The sequence below is a fragment of the Lolium perenne genome, chromosome 1 (genome assembly GCF_019359855.2).
Source record: "Lolium perenne isolate Kyuss_39 chromosome 1, Kyuss_2.0, whole genome shotgun sequence".
Lineage (NCBI taxonomy): Eukaryota > Viridiplantae > Streptophyta > Magnoliopsida > Poales > Poaceae > Lolium > Lolium perenne.
The window spans coordinates 182856017-182875889 of record NC_067244.2 but is presented as its reverse complement, the minus strand read 5'-3'; the positions used below and the strand labels follow the sequence as shown (position 1 = coordinate 182875889).

The following is a 19873-nucleotide window of genomic DNA, read 5'->3' as shown; positions in this document are numbered from 1 at the left end:
GCGCATCCACATGGCCGCCACCACTCGCCGTAGCATCATCACCTCGGGCATTCATGCCAGCCATGGCAGCGCGTGCAGCTTCACTCCTTTGCGTCAAGATCTCCATCTTCGCACGATTCCACCACTGAAGACAAAACTCATCCATCTCAGCCGTGTTCATCATCATAGTCGCATTCTCTGCCGGGATGAGCTCCGCCATGGCCCGGTTCTCCTCGGCGCGAGCTCTCCTCTCCTCGATGTCGGCCTTGCGCTTTGCATCCTCCCGGAGCATGCTCCATTTTGCTTCCTTCTCCTTGTTCTTCGTCTCCATCAGCTCCTTCTTTGCCTCCAAAGTTTTCGTCACCAACAATTCTTTGGACTTGACCATAACATCGATCTTGAGACACAATGTTGCGGCATCTCCTCGTTTCTTGATCTTGTCCTTGGCCATCTTTGTTCCATCTAGCTTCTTCTTGTTCTTCTTGGTCTCAAGCACATCATCCTCTTCAACATCCTCCAACTCGACAAGCTTATGCCTCGGTGGTGGCGCTTCTTGCTCGCTCAACTTCCATTTTGGATTGTGCTTAAGAAGGGAATAGCAATGACGAAATGTAGATGGCGTGCCCTTCAACCCGGGAATTTCACCTATATCTTGTTTGCACGATAGCATTCCAATCACCGGCGTGGTGCCGCTCGATGGCGAGCTCCTCATGCCATCAATGCAACCAGCCCACCGGCTGCACGCCGTCTTAATGCTATCCCATCGGCCTTGGAGTGAACGGTAGGAGCGAGTTGGAGTAGAAGAGAGAGGTGACATCAATTGGAAGAACTTGTCCTTGATGCGTTGCCAATACCTCTTGTCGGTTTGATCGATGCCGGTTACGGCATCCATCGAAACCGCCTCCCAAGCCCTAATCAAGATCACGTCCTCAAATTCGGTGTAGTTGCCGGACCGGATCGCTCTCCCCTTCGCTTTAGCCACCACCCCATCAAACACCCCTCTTCTATCTCTTCCAAATCATCTTCCTCATCGCCATCGGCGTCTTATTCTTCTTCCCCAAACTCATCGCCCTCGAGTCCCTCCTCCAACCCGTCGCTATAGTCGCCATAATCCGCGAGCGGCGACTAATCGATGTCGACGGACGCCTCGTTGGGCATGTCAATGTACGACTCTGGCGCAACATCAACGGCGGGACTTTCGTCGACCACCTTGTGCGCAGCAGCAGATGCCGACGACGCCTTTGCCATCGCCGCCGTCAAAGCTGTCAACGACGCCATCTTGGCGGTGACTGGCTTCTTCGCAGCGGGTTTCTTCAGCGCCAGCTTCTTCTGCGCCGGCGGCTTGTTGGCCGGCCTCTTCACCCGCTTGGTCGGAGCGGGTACGGGAGGGGCAGCAACAGCGGGAGGAGCGGCGACAACGTGCTGCCCCAGCCGCTTCCGCTTGCTGTTGGGGAGGACAGCCTGTTGCGGGGCGTCGACCACGAGCTCCGCGGTGGCGGCTGCTACGACGGTGCTAGATCCGGCTGCGGTGGGTGGAATCAATCCGCGCGGCGCGGTCTGGTCCGTGAGCAGCGACAAGTTGAGGGCTTCCATCTTGGTGTGAGTGCGCCGGAGCGGAGGCCGGAGAGGGGCGGAGGCAGCGAAATCGGGGGCGGAAGCACGAAAGGGGGGAGCTGAATGTTCGTTCGCACTAACGCGGGGGAGAAGATGGGGTTTGCGCTCGCACAGCCTCGCCATGTCTAGGCTGGACTTTTTTTCACCTAAACCCAGACAACAACGGTTATTATGAATGGAGGTCCGATGCAGTGTCTACTGGGGTTGAAATTGAAACGGAAACTAACGAAAACATGATTTATCGCTTTTGTTTCCCTCTATCTTGTCCGAATCGAAAATGGAATCAGAAACCCTGAAAACGAATATGAAAACGGAAATCATCGGATATGAATACAGAACGAATACGTAGCGGATACGTTACGAAAACGGATATTTGCCACAACACAATGCGGAATAATACCTTGATTAGTAGACCGAAAGATACACGTAAATGAAAAGACAATAAAACAAGATATATCACTTAACTTCGACAAGCGGCAATTCAACATAAATTAATACACATAGTTTAAGAGCTTCATGCACACACAATTATACAAAGTGATTACGGTTAGGGTTAGAGTAATTAATGGACTTGATACGTGTGTAAGCCCAATTTCATGTGTAAATGTAGGCCTACTAATGCATGAGTCTCTCTAGGTTATATTTCCCGAAACTTTCCGTATATATTTTTCCGGGATTTTCTCTGTCGTTTTCCGTTTTCGGGCTTCCTCGTTTTCTTTTCTGTTTTCTTTTATGATTTTGCCATTTCCGTTTCTTTTCCTCCAAATGTCGCTTTTTCATATTTGGTCCTCCATTTCCGTGCATGTTGCTCCTCCACTTCATACCGTCAAGCGCACAGTTTACACCTCAAGCATTTTGGTGTTGGACGACCTTTTTGAGCCATCACTTTCCGGTAACTGAAGTGATGACACTGACAAGACCCAAGAGCTTAGTGACTAAGTGAGGAACTACCAGGGTCCAGTGCTAAGTGATAAACTATCTTCAGTCTAGTGAAACGGCAAGAGATAAAGCTTGTCGACAAAGATGTACGAGTTCCAAGCTACCACAAGGGTCACTACGAACTTCCTTCGCTCCCAAGAGAAAGAAATTGGAAATGCAACTCGAAAACTGGAATAGGACCAAATGCCAATGATAGAACGTAAAACTCAAAAGGGCAGTTGAAGCTGAGGAACCAACGAGAAACACAGTGAATGCAAATGGCTCACTGTAAGAAAGCAACACAACTTAATCAGGAGCCTCAGAAGTTGAAATAGATTTAAAGTTCATAGGTTGTTGGGTAGCATCCCAACTCCAAGGTTCAACCGCACTGTATTTCCTCTTCCATAGCAACCAGTTGAAATCTCGGTTGCAGTTTACCTGCCAATCCACGAGACCAGAGCCTAAGTATATGCATGTCATCATCTTCGCAGCAAGTTATCGTAACTAGTCGCTCTACCGGAGTAAACCCAAAGTGGCACAAAAAATGGCCGTCTTGTCTTTTGATCTATACACATGGCAATGGAGTATTGAGATACTCGGAAGGTCCTGCCTGGACTGAAATGATAGTTGCACCTCTCAACACGCAAAAAAATGTCTTCAAGCGCATTTTCAACTAATGCCGTGATTCCTCTTCATCCTCATTGTTTTCCTCTGTTTGAGACGCCAGCTTCACGATGTCTTCCACACGGATCTTCCCTTCTGCATAAGCACAAAAAAAATGGTTAGAAAATGTGGGGAATGTGTGTTTTCATGAAAAGAACGAGATATCTCGTGAGTCTAAGGACCTTTGTCTTTAGAAAGGTTGCTGATAAGCTCTTGGACGCCTTCCTTCCCTATGGTGTCCTTGAGATAAGCCGCAGCTGCTGCTACTTCCTCAGGAGTCACTTTGCCATCATGATCCCTGAAAAGGTGTAAATTGGCTCAGCATGTTGACGAAACATGCTCCAAGTACAACGCAACATCTTATCAAAATGACTGTGGCATTTTGGAGGCCAAGCTACACGTAGCTCTTTATTTTAAAAAAATCAAAATTCATATTTCAAAGTTTTATAAAATCCAAAACAAATTTCTGGAGGTAGCCAATGATGTATGATATAATGGTGTAAAATCTCAATGCAAACTAAAATGGAGAAACCCTGGATCAGTATAGGGACAACACGGGTTGACATACCCATATCAGTAAGAGACAGCTAAGAAGTGGAAAAGGTTGGTGAATTACTAGAAAGTGTGATGGACAACAAAACTACCACTTGCAGGGCTAGTGTGGGTACCCAATGATCTTGCTCAGTCCCTACAGATTAATAGGGAACTTCAACTACAACAATCCCTTCCAGTTGGAAGTCTTAACCTTCCCTATCCAAGCAAATCCTAATGATGGTTCAACTACAGAGGAATTTCACCAGCAGCACAATGCACTAGCTGAAGCCTGAATAGCATTCAATATGAAACAACTAAAAAATTATGTGATTGACATACCTATCAAGCAGTTGCCAGCGGTTCCCGATTTGTGCATCGACATCATCGATCTCCTTTTCTAGTTCCTGAAGCATAGCATCAACCTAGACCAGAGCAAAAATATATGTCAACAACTAATCCATAAAAATACTCAACATAATGTATAGATTACCACCATCACTTGTAACTGCCCCAAAGAAACTCTCTTTAACTAACAGAGTTGGGAGAAGGCAAATGTAGGCATAGAAATCAATCATTAAACTAACTTTGTTAATCACAAGAGAGTAAACTGAAGATGAAAAGTGAAATCTCAAAATGTGAGACATCATATGCTTTGAACACAGTAGCCAGCTGGTGTAGTATAACTTAGTAGATGTTTGACATTTTAATCCCGAATGGACATGTAAAGGTGGAAATGTAATCAAGCAGATGCCATATGCAGGCCGGGACCAGATCAAAGTTGAATGATTGAGGACACGGTTTATAATAAAGAGATCTGTTTGTTCTGCTTATTATCTCCAACCAACAAGGCATAGGATCTAGGTCTTCTAGGCCGAATACTGGCATTACCCACTCTCACTGGTTACCAGAAAAACGAAGTATACTACTAAGTACAATGCAGATTGCCACATGTAATTGTGACAAGGTGAGAAAGGGGTAGAGGTTATTTAGTTTCAATACCTTGCAAACCAGTATGCGAACAAATAATAATACTCTCTGTCCCAAATTACTTGTCGCAGATTCGTCTAGATACGCGTTTTAGTATACAAATACATGTGAATCTAGACAAATATGTGACATCTAATTCGGGACGTAGGAAGTAATAGTTTCTGTAAATGTTGGGGAAACTATTTCAAATGTAGCCATTTCCCAAAATAAAGAGGGTGTGCCCAGTGCTGAAAGCTCCCACACGTTGTGGGGTCTGGGGAAGGGTATTTCTAGGCAGCATTTCCCTTACATTTAATTATGCAAGGAGGCTGATTTGAACCCAGGACCTCCAGGACCAGGACACAAGTGGAGATACTCTACCACTGCGCCAGGCCTGCCCTTCATTTCCCAAAATGAAGAAAAAAGAGTAAAACACTAGCTGACAGAACTATCCTCATATGATGTGACTGTTTCTACTTCTCAAGCTAATCACTGCCAAATGACAGAAGCCAGGCAAGTAGTGTACAAATTTACCCAGAGTTATGGACTTTGGCTTTAGATGTAAGGAAGAACAAATACCTTGTCAATCAGCGCTGATGAGACCTTTTCTTCTGCAGCAACCTCTGCAGCATCATCTGACTCCTCTCGAGCAGCCTTATATGCCTTTTTAGCTTCTTCTTCACCCTCTGTGCCTTCTTTTTCAAGCATGGAGTTATACAGATTTATCTGCATTCCACAACAATTAAGCCCTGCTAAGCCTCCACAGTAGAGCAGTACATATGTATGCAAAGTAGAGATTGCTGTATGGATAATGGTCCCTCTGACTCCACTTCACAAATTCACATCGTACCTCCTTGTTGACAAGGCTCAGGAACTCTTGACGCTCCTTGCTGACAGACTGCAATATAAGTAATGATGACGTTATTACTGTGAGTACGGTACTAATGGAAAATGCAGATTGACTGGATCATACCGATGCAGATGCTAGCACAGCCAATGCCCGACTGATATTACAGAGCTGTTCCTTGTCATGTTTAGATTCTCTCAGTTCTTCTTCTTCCCTAGCAGTAGGCTCAGTCATTTCCTTTAAAGCCAAATCTTCTTCAGCAGCCTCTGGTTCTTTGAGATTTGCCTTCTCTTCCTTCTTTTGTTTTTCCTTCTCTTCTTTCTCTTTCTTCTTCTCTTCCTCCTGAATATTTTCATAAGGAAAGCATTAGAATAACTGGATCAGAGTTCAAAGTTAGCAGCATCATGCTAAAGTTAAAATAAACAGGTAACAGTTCAGTGTTAGGCAGCAATGAAGAAATAATAAAATTAGGTAAGAGCATTATAAACTTACAATCAAACAACGGGAAGTCAGAAGCAGTTCAATCTTAGCAGCACTATGCTAAAAAGAATTTATTTACGTAAACTAAATTTGTGGCTTGTCTATAAGCAAATTCCCCCACTGCTGTACCGCAAAAGCTGGTCAGGAGGTGCTTTCGCAGCTTTGGTACCCCCTCCAATGGTGGACCTAGAAATTTCAAGAAGCCTGGGCAAACATGACTACTGTATCATTTTATTTTGTCTAAACTGCTACTCCCTCCAGTTCAAAATAATTGCCCCAAAATGGATGTATCTAGACATGTTTAAGTGTGTAGATGCATCCACTTTTGGGCAATTAGTTTGAACCGGAGGGAGTATAAAACATTGTGTGACAAGGTGTTTCTCCGCCAGCAAGCCTGGGCGGCCGCCCGGGCTGGAGGAATGTTGGATCCACCCATGGTACCCGCCTTTCCCAATCCAGAGTTTTCCGTGGATTTTTCAATGCTTTGAATTGCTCTATCATTGTTTCTTATATCTCAATTCTCTAGCAGATAAATTGTTCGAAAAAAGGTCATTTGGCTACAGTAGCTGAAAAACTAGTGATGATTATTACATAATCTTAACTACAATCATCAGACACTTATGTGATTATCGTTACATCAGTAAAGTTATCGTCAGTAAATCCAACAAACATATAAACAGGCTCTCGGAATCTTAGGGGCACTTAGACACATCCAGTCACATCCAGACTACTGCTCCTTTTAGATATGCATCGGACCAAAAAAAAAACAGGACCTAATACACCAATTCTCAATCGTCATTACGTGTAAATCTTGAAGTGGTACAAATAATATGATAAGTTGATAGTTGAGAATACACAAGACCTTATGTAACAAATACAGGGATATCAAGAGTTCAAACAAAATTTTATTTCACGGCATCATTTTTGTTTTATGCTCTTTCTACGAGACATCTTCTAGTTATACCATGGAATAGCATAAACCATGTATATCTTCTTAATACATCTATTGCATGAGAAAGCATTAACATTGAACAGGTGAGACTGTTGAGGCTCAATCCAGAACAAGGGCATGGCAGAACTATTAAACAACCATTGATACATTCCAAATTGTGAGGCAATGCAGGGTGTGTATGTGCCATGGGTATCAGAGAAAAACGAAGTACATCCGATTAATGTGTTTCTGAAGTAACAAGAGATGGAAATTAATAAAATCAAGAGGACATGCCCCACTCAACTAAAAATACAAATATGAGCAGAGGACACATAATTCAAGGTATGTGTTAGCCTTGTTAGCAACACATACTAGTATACTACCAGTGTGGATTTCATACTTACGCCAAGTATCATGTTGCATTGGCGAACGAAGTAAACCAGTACATAATCTTAACAATGGTAATTTTATATTAACCATCCAATTGATGTGTACATACCTTGATAAGTTCTTCCTGCATCTCAAGGAATTCCAGTTTTCTCCTCCTCTCAGAAACTGAATCTTCAGATGGCAATACTGTCCCAATTGTATCCACAACTTCATCTGGTAAAGAAGACAATGTTGCTACAACAGCGTCCTCAGGTTTCATTCTCCCAGACAGGGTAAAAGCTCTGACAGCATTAGAAAAGATGAATAAGTATGCAAGCGCAAACAGAGCCGTTGTAGCTAGTAAGACATATATCAACCAAGTTTACCTTGAAAGTATGAGAAGGGATGATGGCACAGCACGATTAAGTGAGAGATCCAACCAGTCTCGTAGCTGGACAGAAAAATAAAGTTGTAAGGAATTGCTAGCATAGTTTAATATCCTTTACAAGGTAACAGTACAAAAAATTGACACAACGTTATGGTGAAAGGCAATGCACTTAACCTTAAACTGTAATTAACATGAACTGTAATACTCCAAGAACAAGGTAACTACTAGGACAAGTACTAAGGAACCACAACACTGAATAGCACATAGATGTACTTGCAGGCGGCCAACACTACTAAACAAACAGGTATTCTTCTGAAATTGTGTGTGTATCATCAGGATAATGTTAGCAAACCTGTTGACGCATTTCTTCTGTTGACCGCAGACCAAGGTGACCACGGTCACGGCAGGCTTGCCGGAGCTCCTCTTCAGAAAGAGACTCAACACCCTCCGCTTGAATCATTTTATCATCGTTCTTAATGCTGCATAGATTAGAGGATCAATACCAAAGAAAATGAGCAACATTTTACACTACGATTCTAAAAATAGATGTTGTACTTGAAGTGAATGTCTAAAGCTGTAAAGCAGCAAGATGAAGGGAAAAATCTACTTGCAAATCCAATAACGGAGTTATAGAAGGCTATCCTTAAGTACAGCAAACGGACAGAGATGCTGAATGTTAAGCACTGTTTGACTCAAGGACATGTTAAATCTACTCGAATGCAGAGTCTCAAATGTAGATACAATTGGCATGATTTCAGACGTCTACTAAGCACCAAGACAAGCAAACCATTAGTCGTGTCATCTTCGTGCATGAATTAACAATAAAATGTTGCAAAACATTGCCTGGAATTACTTCACTTATTTGACTAGTAGAAGTCATATGCAAAGTCTCTCTTTCTGTACTCATTTAACAGTACATATATGTAATTACAAGATTATAGTATCCACCTGAAATTCTAATCTGGACGATTGTCCAGTGAGTGGTGAATCTGAAAATGGTAATAAAACCTAGTCCCCATCATGGGTTATCACTAGCATTGGCCATACCAGTAATATATACACGTAACAGAAAATGCGTAGGTGCAACAGATGCAAGCTAATTAACACTCCAGTTATAAGTTCCTCATTTCCATACATGTCACTTCTACATCAGCAATTGCAGAGTGTATCTTTTCGCAATAAAATACTTACTCTCGTAGCTTTTTGCGAAGCATGAACCTCAAGTAATGGTCTGTACCAAAAGGTCGAATACCCATATACTTGCACATATTTACCAAGCGCGCTCTGCATAAATATACTGGATCAGCTCTGGCATAATTTTGATCCTGAATTTACAAGAATATTCCAAATTGAAATTACGACTAACCTGTTCATGTTATCCAAAGTCAGTTCATCGTTAAACAACTTCGCGAAGCCCAAGATCTCATCATTGGATACACGTTCACCTTTCCTTACCTGATTGAAATTTGATGTAAATTATACAAGAACAGAAGAAATGAATTCCTAATATAAGTTTTGAAATGTATTGACACATTAATTGAATTATATAGAGCTGATAATGATACCTTGTTTAAAAATTCGTCCAGATCTTCAGCTGTCTGTTTTGTTTCTCCACTACGTGATGTTTGAACTTCCTTTGCCATTTCTTTTGCAGTATCTTGCAAAAACTTTGCATACTCCATCCTTGCTTTTAGTTTCCTTTTCAATGCTTCCTGCACAGGAAAGCGAGCTACATTCTTGAGACAATCAATCACCGAAGTAGTATTGTTGGTGGTTTCATACAAATGAAACTAGGAGGCTGATTCAAACATGCTACACAAAAATCTGTTGTATCAGCAGATATGGACGCCAACAGGGTAAACAAGTCATGGAATCATAATGATACTGCATTGCACATGTACTGATGAAAGAACAGGGCAAAATAGTTATGTGACATATGTCCTGACATACATACACCATCAGTGGCATAAAAGCATGCTGAAGAATATAATGCCCTAACAGACAAACAATGTAATAATATTAACACATTTAGTAATTCAAGTGGCTAAATCACAAACCTCTTCTTTCATCTTGTCTTGGAAAGTTGATGGCAGCATATTTGGAAACAACTTAAGAAACACTGGCAGTAGAAATTCCATGAATGGGACAACAATGAACACAGCAACAGGTACCAGCCTGAAGATATCTGCTGTTGTACGGGTGAGCTGCTGCCTCTCTCTTCTAGAAAGACTTTTCCCACCAGCAAGTTTCACCAGCAATCTTGATGAAATCCTAACGTCTGCCCAGAGTAGCTTTGTTCCTAGCCAGTAATGCTGCAGTGTGGAAATGAATTCGTCTTTCCCATGCTTCAGTTTTGTAGCCCAATCAGCTCTACACAAATAAACACAGCGGAATAAGTTTCATATGTGTAAAAGTTTACAGAAAATGGAGAAAACAAATAAATTGTCTTAAAACTGAAGGTTTGAGTACAAAGAAAAAGAATTTAGACCTGCTCATTGAAGCAACAGCTCGAAGAGCCGGGCCGATACCCAGAAGCCTTGCCCAGAATTTTTTTACGATTGACTGGTCAGCCTTTAGCAAATCTTGCACCTGCTTGGCTTTGGCTTTAGCTTTTGCCGTGCTTAGGCCTTCCACTGCCTGATCACATTCTTCTGGGGATGCCTCCTTTTTCCTTTTATTCTGGTTTTGGTCATCACTCTGTTCTTCAGTGTCCAACTTAGGTTGCCCAGCAGTAGCAGTTGATGCTCTGCGAACTGACTGCAACAAACCTTTAGCTCCCAAAGGCAGTGCAAATTCATTCCTTCCAATTCCATAACCATAGAGAGAAATCACATGAGCTGGACGGCGCAGAAGCCCATTATCAGAGCCTAGAAGACCCCCCTTGGCCAAATTGACACTATACTGCCCCTTCTCCTTCTCAGACTTTGAGGCCCCTAAGCTTTGCTCAAGTAATTGCTGTCCGATTCTTGACTCAGCATTGAGACCAAATGTTCCATGCTGGAATGAAGAGGAGCAAGACGAGAGGATAGGTGTGTTAACATGATCTAAGAGATACTTTCTTCTCCTAATGATCGCCCTTGAAGCCATGCTTGGTTGCTGCTCAGCTTCCCAATAGGAAGGCAAAGGTCATGCCTTTTCAGGCAGAGCCCTGAGGAGATCCGATTGAAACATAAGTATAAATGAATGTGTAAAAGGGGGGTAAACAACAAATTACAAAATAAAATGTATATATTAAGAAAAATAATAACAACCACCATAGCAACACACACCACACTACCAGACACACTAGTCAATTCATTTGAAGGCATCATGGGAATCTATTATATCATTAAAGCATAAGACAATTAATGGCTTAGATTAACCAGCTAAAAGTAAACGGTTCAGATCTAACAAAAGAATAGTCAGTTCTCTAGGATTTCCTCAGGTGTGATGGTTAAGACATGTCAGCACAGTGAGCAGTACATCAAGTCCTAAATGAGAATCAAATATTAATGTGGTCATTAAAATTGTGTATGGCCAAGCTGTAAGATAATCAGCTCTGATCCAAGTGAGTTAAGAAATAGTACAATCTCCAACCAATAGCCAGCAGAATAAAATAAGTATACAGCTGCGTATTTCAGAATTTGGCCACAATCTGCACTCACAATCCCAAGATGTCCCGATATCTACAAGTATATTCGCAGGTGCTGGCAAGAAGATTTCATGATAATCCATATTCTTAACCTTAGATGTACAACTTTGTAACTATAGTTATTCACTATGAAAATTACTAACAGTTCAAGGACCTTCAAAGATTCTGAAGCAATCGTGAATTAACAGTAAATCTGTTCTAGACATGGTTGCATTAAGAAAAATAACTATACCCTTTTAACTTCCACCTCTAATATTCCCTCCATCCCAAATTAATTGTCTATACATGCATATCTAGACAAAACCAAGTCAATTAATTTGGGACGGGAGGGAGTAATAAATATAGAAAAAGAGAAATAATACACTATGATCAGTAGCAGACATTTTCCCATTTGAACTAATTTTGCTGCAAAAAGGCCGGTGAATTGAAAAAATGAACCTGAGGGCGATCCAGAGATTAAAAATATACATATGTACATAAATATACGGTGGTAATAATAGTTTAGTTCAACAATGAGTAGCAGTTCAATTCATGCAATTGAGGTTAGGTAAGCTCCACAGTATAATAGCAATAGGTGCAGTTCATTCTGTGGATGTGGTTTGCAAAGCCTAAACCTATGATTGTGCCTAACTACAAGAAGGATCCAGGCAACTTGTTCCTTGATAGATCTATAACGGTTGTCTACAGAAATAGTCTCTTGAAGATAAAGTTACAAGCTAAAAAGAGGCTCTCCGAAACCTTTAAGCTGGTTAAGCAATTTGTATCATGGCCGCAGTGGACCTGGTAGGCAAAGTGTAGGTTTGAAATCCTAGACATGTCTCTCTCAACCTACAATTACCACCACACTTACAATCCATGCTATCAGCATGATGTGGGTCCAGACAAGGTCATCCATCTATGTAAACTAAGACATGTGTAAATAAATGATGCTGCTACTATTTAAATGGTTGCATTCACGGAAATGAACATGATACCACTGTCATATCACAATGATGATCCACCAGTGTCATGTGATCAACTGGTTATGAACATTTGACCCTACACTAATGCATATTTGACCCTGCAGCCAAAATTCAACATGTCATAAAATGTTTCAACAAACAAAACAAATCTTAGGCCAATAACAACCTAGTAAGGTACATCAGATACAGCATGCCATCAGATTCCACAATTTTTTACCAACAAAACCGCCATAGGCTGACAACTAGAGAGCGTATTAGGTTTGACATGCCCGCACAACTGAATATATCAACAAAAGGGCAACCTGGGCCGTTAATAAGAGGTGCATCGGTGTTAACATGGCCAGGTCTTCCACATAGCATCGTTTCGAACGTTCCCTAAGCACAAATCTCAAGCACTCACCACGTGGCAAGGCAAGCAATCTCAAAACCCGTTGCGAACAAAACGCTGCGCAAGCACTTGGGGCCGTAACAGGATCCAACACGAGAAAGTAATCATGGACAAACCGAGCAAACGAGTAGTTAGAATGGACAAGCCAAGCCACGTGCATCGCGACAACTACGCATCTGCGGCAGACTACCCGCGGGAGCAAGTTCACGAACACCGCCAAAACCCTAAACATCTAACCGTGGGTGTCTCATGGAGTTCACCCGCGCAAGCACGAGTACGAACATGGCCCGAACCCTAGTAGCATCTAAGCCCGCGCCGATGTGTCTCAGATTGGCCACGCGAACTGGAAGGAAACGGAAGCGAAACAGCGGCCGTAAACGGAACCGTGGGGAGGAGGGAGGACGGGGGAGGAGGGGAGGGGGTGGGGGGCCTTCACCTCCACGGAGTTGGAGGCGCGCCGGACCGCCGTCCGCCGGACCTGAAGTTCCGCCTTCGTCGGTGGGGGAGGGAGGGAGGGAAGGGCCTGGAGCTCGCAGGAACAGTCTCAAGGCCTCAATGGGGGAAAGAAGAGGAGCGGCGGCGTAAAATGGGGAAGGAATGGGAGTCCGGGGCGAATGCGCCGTACAGGCCAGGTTGCGCCGCGCGGACCGGGCTGGGCGGAAACGAGTGGTTTTCCTATGGGCCTGGCCCAAGTAGAAGTGCAGCATTCCGAACAAACCATTTGCGAGCATTACTTGAACGAAAGAGATTACTCCTAGAAATAAGCCTGGGCAACTCGGCTTCCCAGGGCATCTGAAGGGGGGATTTAATCCTGCTCGTCCATCTAGCTTTGTACAGCAATTTTTCACTCCCGCATTCTACCCTGACCGTTGGATGTTGTCAAATCGTTTTTCACCTATGCTGCTTTCCCTTGCCTCCATGACAGATGGGGACGGCTTCGTGCGGGGTCAGTTCGTCGGGCGCAGAGACGACCGTTGGATGTGGTGGCATTGTTGCCTCTCCTTCCGGCCCGGAATTAACGCTGTAGGCGGACAGGCGAGACGTGTGAGAAGTGCGTGTACAGGGGCGTGGACTTTGGTGGCCTTCTCCTCTATTTGATGTGCGTACTTGTGGCCTCTTGTTTTCTCTCTCTGGAGTTGGGCCAGCATCTCCTGGGGCCCGTTGAGCAGCGTGAGGGTAGACAATCCGCTTGGGTTACTGTCACGTGACGTTCCTTGCCGCTCGGACGATCCTTGCCTGCCCTGTTCTTCCGGTTTTCACCTTGCCTCTTGCTCCTTTTACCCCTACGCGAGAAGACTCAGTTCCCGTCTTCTCTCCCGCTCGTCGCTCCTCGCCGCCTCTGCACGCTCTGCGATTTGGCCCCTCGTTGGTTCGATCTGCTACAGATGGAGCTTCAGGTGGTCGGCGTGTATGGTCGAGGTTGAGGTTGGCCTCTCCTTGCGCTTCACGTGTTCGATGAAATTCCTCACTGCTAACTTCTGCTCGTTTCTTTGTTTTTCTAGGTTGTTTGTTCCTCCATTGCTTTCTTGCTCGGATAATTTCTTCATGCCTCTCATATCTTCCTCGGTTCCGAAAAAACGGTATGCTTTGTCCTCTTGAATGCTGTTCCTTGGTTTTTCTTCGGCCATTGTTGTTTTTCTACTGCTAAGTGCCGGTCGCGAGATTTTTCCTTCAGCCATTGTTGTATTTTCTACTGCCGAGTGCCGACCAGCAGTTCTGGAATGAGTGCCGACCAGCAGTTCCGACCAGTAGTTCTGAAATGAGTGTCGACCAACAGTTCTGGAATGAGTGCCGACCAGCAGTTCTGGAATTTGTGGCAGTGTGCTAATCTGTTGTTGTTCAACAGTGAGTCGTTTCAGTAATGTTAAATAGGGCTTTAAGGCCATGGATTTTATGTATGGCTTGACTGCAGATCTAGATTATACCTCAAACAAATAAGAATCATAGTTTCATCATGCTAAGAAAGAAAGAATGATCCAATACAGGGTCATATCGTTTTGGAGTGCATTTTTTTTATAAACCTGTGTGAGGTGACCGAGGACGGGTCGGTTCTTACCAGGGTAGAGCTTGAGTTTCCTAGGGATGGTGGTGAGCTTACTATGTTTGCCCCGGAAATTACTTCGGAGTACAGCAGATTCAGGCTAAGCAAAAGCCCATTTGCTCCTCTTCACGTGAATAGAATATGTTAGCTCTGATTCTGTACTCTGTAGTAGTTAGGATCGATTAGCTTTTGAAGGTTCATGCTACTTGCTGCAGATGGTGCTCCCGTGTTTGTCTAGCGACCGTGATGGATCCAGTCCAATATACAAACTGTTTTATGCAGTGTTGTTAGCTGCAGAATGCCTTTGTTTCCGTAGACTATGCATACGGATTCAACCAGTTATGTTCTGTGATGTACATATGGTACTATTAATTAGCTTGTCTCCTACAGGTCGAGGTCTTTATGTATGCACCTAAGCTGCCATCCTGTAGTTTCTGTAATGTATGCCCCTATTTTGCTGAACCAGTACCTACTGAAACTCTGCACTTTCTAAGCTACCATCCTGTAGTTCTTTTGCTTGGATATGCATGTGGAAAGGGTGCATCGCGACGTGCGCCGATACCCTAAATAGCTTTGTGGATGCATGTGTTTGTATGTAATGTTGGAAGATGTCTGTAAACTTATGGTTACAGTATCGTCTCGTTTTTGTCTCTGCGCCGGGGCGCACCGGGTCATCTAGTAAATATAATAACTTCCATTTCACTTCATCATGAAGAATACTAGAAAGTTTAAATAGAGAACATATATCTTCCGTCATTTGCAAATGCACCTGAGCACTATAAAAGTCCATTTCATCACCCTTTTAACAATATCAATAGGAATTTGATATTCCACTTTGGATTCATAGGGTTTATCAATCTTGTTCTTGACAAAGTTAACATAATTATATAAAGAGAGTTTCATATTTTCGTGACCTAAGAGAACCATGATAGAATAAAATAGTAAACGGTAAAAACAGCTTTCAAGTTTCCTTACCAAGCAAACCTACCGATAGCATGACGCTCCTCGATCGGCAACGGCGCCAGAAAAATATCTTGATGTCTCCCAAGTGCAGGAGATCTATTGTAGTACATTTAATAATAAAAAAATTTGTCGAACCCACGAGAGAAGCTGAGGTATTGGTTAGCAATTTTGACAAGTAAAACAATAAAAGATGTAGTAGTTTTGTGTTTTCCGTTTGTAGGTTGCAATAGTGTAAATTGCTAATAGTAAATTGTTATGCGTGAGTACTCTCTATAAGAGAAAGCTCAATCATCTATGCAGCAGCAAGAGGATAGGCTCAAGTGTTTGTGTACTTATATGTGACAAGTGTTTCCAAGGACGGCATCGATTTACTACGTCTTAAGATTTCTAACAATATGGTAAGGATCTATTCAAGTGTTTTTATTATTGGATGCAGCCTAAATTAGATGCAACCAAGTGAATGAGCAAATACGCCCATGGTCCTATGGCCATTTTCATGAGCAAAACACATGAATCATTAAGACATAAATATTCCACCATAGAAGTTCGTTGAAAGGTCCTCAATAAAAAAACCCTCCAATGCAACATAAAGTATTGAAATACGATTTCTATCATTCTGTCCCTTCCAACTAACTTCATTGCATTAAAGTGTAACCCTATGAGCATATATAGGTGAAATAATATGCAGTTGAAATTCGCATATCACCATCATAGAACCACATACACGATAAAAATTTGACCAAATATTCATTGCATATTATATATAAATTATTGCCAATTAATCATATGCCCTCGGGAACATGGGGATCTACTCACAACGGTGAAACATGGTATGTATCAATGGCATATGGATTACAACACAATCTGAAAATATAATATCACCACCAAACATAGACAAGTTGCCAATCATAATCATGCAAATCACTACAAGAAAAGTTGCCATGGCCGATGAAGTTGAAGTCGCGCCGTGGTTGCTGGTGTACCATGGCCGACGATTTTTGGTCCCTCCGTGGTGCATGTCAAAACTTTTTTTTTCTCGTTTTTGAGGCCACCTAGCCCGACGAAAGCGGCCAAAACGTCGCGTATGGTGGCCCGGGACGTGGTGCATCTCGAAATCTCGGGTTCGCCGGCCGAGTCAACGCAAATCCGCACGGCCGAGGGATGTAGGGCCCAGATGGCAGCCTCTCTGGCATTGTTTTTTTTCTCGATCGCGTCATCTCGTTCAACGTTCTCCGATCGAGCCGTTTACGATGCAGGATCATGGGTCCCGCATGTCATCCTCTATGAACCAAAATTATTTCTATTCTTGGATTTTTTTTGACCCCCTGATTTCTGGCTACTTCCTTTTTCTTTTGATCCCTTGCCGCCTTGGAAACGTTGAGACCGCTGCTACTAAATGGGACCCGCATATCATCCTCTATGTGCAATCAACTTTCTTTTCTTGGAGTTTTTTTTGGCACCTCAAATTTGGTCACTTGCCTTTTTCTTTCGATCCCCTGCCGCCTCTCAAACGGTGATACCGCTGCTGCTAACTGGGACCCGCATGTCATCCTCTATGTACTATAAAACATTCTTTTCTTGAATTATTTTTGGCACCTCATATTTGGTCACTTACCTTTTTCTTTCGATCCCCTGCCGCCTCTCAAACGGTGATACCGCTGCTGCTAAATGGGACCCGCATGTCATCCTCTATGTACTATAAAACTTTATTTTGTTGAATATTTTTTGGCTCCTCTTAATTTTTCACTTGGCTTTTTCTTTCGATCCCTGCCGCCTCTCAAACGGTGATACCATTTCGCTAAATGGGACCCGCATGTCATCCTCTATGTACTATAAAACTTTCTTTTCTTGAATTATTTTTGGCTCCTGATATTTTTTCACTTGCCTTTTTCTTTCGATCTCATGCCACGTTTGAAACGTTGAGGAACCTGCAGGCTCATGGGACCCGCATGTCATCCTCTATGTACTATAAAAGTTCATTTTCTTTGTTATTTTTCACACTATTATTTTTGTCAATTTCTTTTTTCTTTTGATCCCCTGCCGCCTCTCAAACGGTGATACCGCTGCTGCTAAATGGGACCCGCATGTCATCCTCTATGTACTATAAAACTTTCTTTTCTTGAATTATTTTTGGCTCCTCATATTTGGTCACTAGCCTTTTACTTACGATCTCATGCCACGTTTGAAACGTTGAGGAACCTCTTTGGCTCATGGGACCCGCATGTCATCCTCTATGTGCTATAAAAGTTTATTTTCTTTTTTTCACCCTCTGATTTTTGGCTATTTCCTTTTTCTTTTGATCCCCTGCCGCCTTGGAAACGTTGGGTAAGGCTGGCGACTCATGGGACCCGCATGTCATCCTCTATGTACAATCAACTTTCTTTTTCTTTTGATATCAAGCCGCATTTGAAACGTTGAGACCGCTCTTTGCTAAATGGGACCCGCATGTCATCCTCTACGTACAATAAAGTTTCTTTTCTTGGATTATCTTTGGCTCGATATTTTGTCACTTGCCTTTTTCTTTCGATCCCCTGCCGCCTCTGAAAAGTTGATTAAGCTGCTGGCTAATGGGTCCCGCATGTCATCCTCTACGAACAATAAAAGTTTCCTTTCTTGGAGTTATTTTTTACCCCTAATTTCTGGCTATTTGCCTTTTTCTTTTGATCTCCTGCCCCCTACGAAACGATGAGGGCCTTTGTTGGCGGAGTCGGTCCCACATGTCATCCTCTATGAACAATAAAAGTTTCCTTTGATGGATTTATTTTGAACCCCTAATTAATTTACGGATATTTCCCCTGCCGCCTTGGAATCGTTGAGGATCTTTCTTGCCTCATGGGTCCCGCATGTCATCCTCTCGGAAACGGTAAATGTTTATTTTCTTGGATTTTGTTGACCAAATGATTTTTGGCTTATTTTTCTTTCGATCACGTGCAGCCTTTAAAACGTTGAGGACGTCTGTGGCTCACGGGTCCCACATGTCAACCTCTATGAACAATAAATGCGAGGATGTTCTTTGCCTCATGGGTCCCGCATGTCATCCTCTCGTAACGAAAATGTTTCTTTTCTTGGATTTTTTACCAACAGATTTATGGTTTATTTTTCTTTTGATCCCCTGCCGCCTTTAAAACGTTGACGACGTTGTTGGCTCATGGGTCCCCGATGTCGACCTCCCGTACAAGAAACATATGATATCTTGATTATTTTGCGGACAATAAACAATGTATTGCGCTACGAGCTATTTCAAACGGATAATTAAATCTTTATTTTTACATAAACAAACTTATATGTTGAATCTCCTTGTTTTTTTTGTCTTTGCGAAGCATAGGACTTTCTGTTTTTTAGAAAATTCGGAACTTTCTGTTTTGGAGTGGGCTGAAATTGTACGAGTCAAAAGGCCAAGCGGGATAGTTCGAAGGCCCGAGATGTCGAGATGCGGCCCAATTGAAATCTTTCTTCTTGGATTTTTTTCACCCCCGATTTACGGCTACTTCATTTTTCTTTTGGTTATGTGCCGCCTTGGAAACGTTGAGACCGTCTGCCAAAATGGGACCCGCATGTCATCCTCTACGTACAATAAAATTTCTTTTCTTGGATTATTTTTGGCTCTGATATTTGGTCACTTGCCTTTTTCTTTCGATCCGTGCACCCTCTCAAACGGTGATACATTCTTGCTAATTGGGACCCGCATGTCATCCTCTATGTACAATCAAGTTTCTTTTCTTGAATTATTTTTGGCTCCTGATATTTGGTCACTTGCCTTTTTCTTTCGATCTCATGCCACGTTTGAAACGTTGAGGAACCTGCTGGCTCATGGGATCCGCATGTCATCCTCTATGTACTATAAAAGTTCATTTTCTTTGTTTTTTTTACCCTCTGATTTTTGGTTATTTCCTTTTTCTTTTGATCCCCTGCCGCCTTGGAAACGTTGAGTAAGCTGCTAGCTCATGGGACCCGCATGTCATCCTCTATGTCCATCAACTTTATTTTCTTGGATTTTTTTTTGACCCCCTAATTTCTGGCTACTTTCTTTTTTTTTGATCTCAAGCCGCATTTGAAACGTTGGGACCGCTGCTGCAAAATGGGACCCGCATGTCATCCTCTATGTAAATAAAGTTTCTTTTCTTGGATTATCTTGGGCTCCTGATATTTTGTCACTTGCCCTTTTCTTTCGATCTCATGCCGCCTTTGAAACGTTAAGT

The 19873-nt window shown here is 42.8% G+C and overlaps 2 protein-coding genes across 2 annotated transcripts in view; both read right to left on the bottom strand.

Moving 5' to 3' along the window:
• Positions 1-19873, bottom strand: part of LOC127315094 (preprotein translocase subunit SCY2, chloroplastic) — a 211977-nt gene that overhangs the window by 65013 nt on the left and 127091 nt on the right. The gene's annotated exons all lie outside the window — the stretch shown is intronic.
• Positions 2818-13244, bottom strand: LOC127315129 (uncharacterized). The gene is made up of 15 exons (XM_051345653.1): positions 13107-13244; positions 10178-10837; positions 9747-10059; positions 9255-9401; positions 9056-9144; positions 8881-8973; positions 8042-8168; positions 7688-7752; positions 7432-7603; positions 5648-5863; positions 5525-5572; positions 5254-5400; positions 4048-4130; positions 3357-3472; positions 2818-3270 (listed from the first exon to the last, which is right to left on the bottom strand). The coding sequence occupies exons 2-15, from the start codon at positions 10774-10776 to the stop codon at positions 3185-3187; spliced, it is 2301 nt and encodes a 766-aa protein (XP_051201613.1). The 5' UTR covers positions 10777-10837; positions 13107-13244; the 3' UTR covers positions 2818-3184.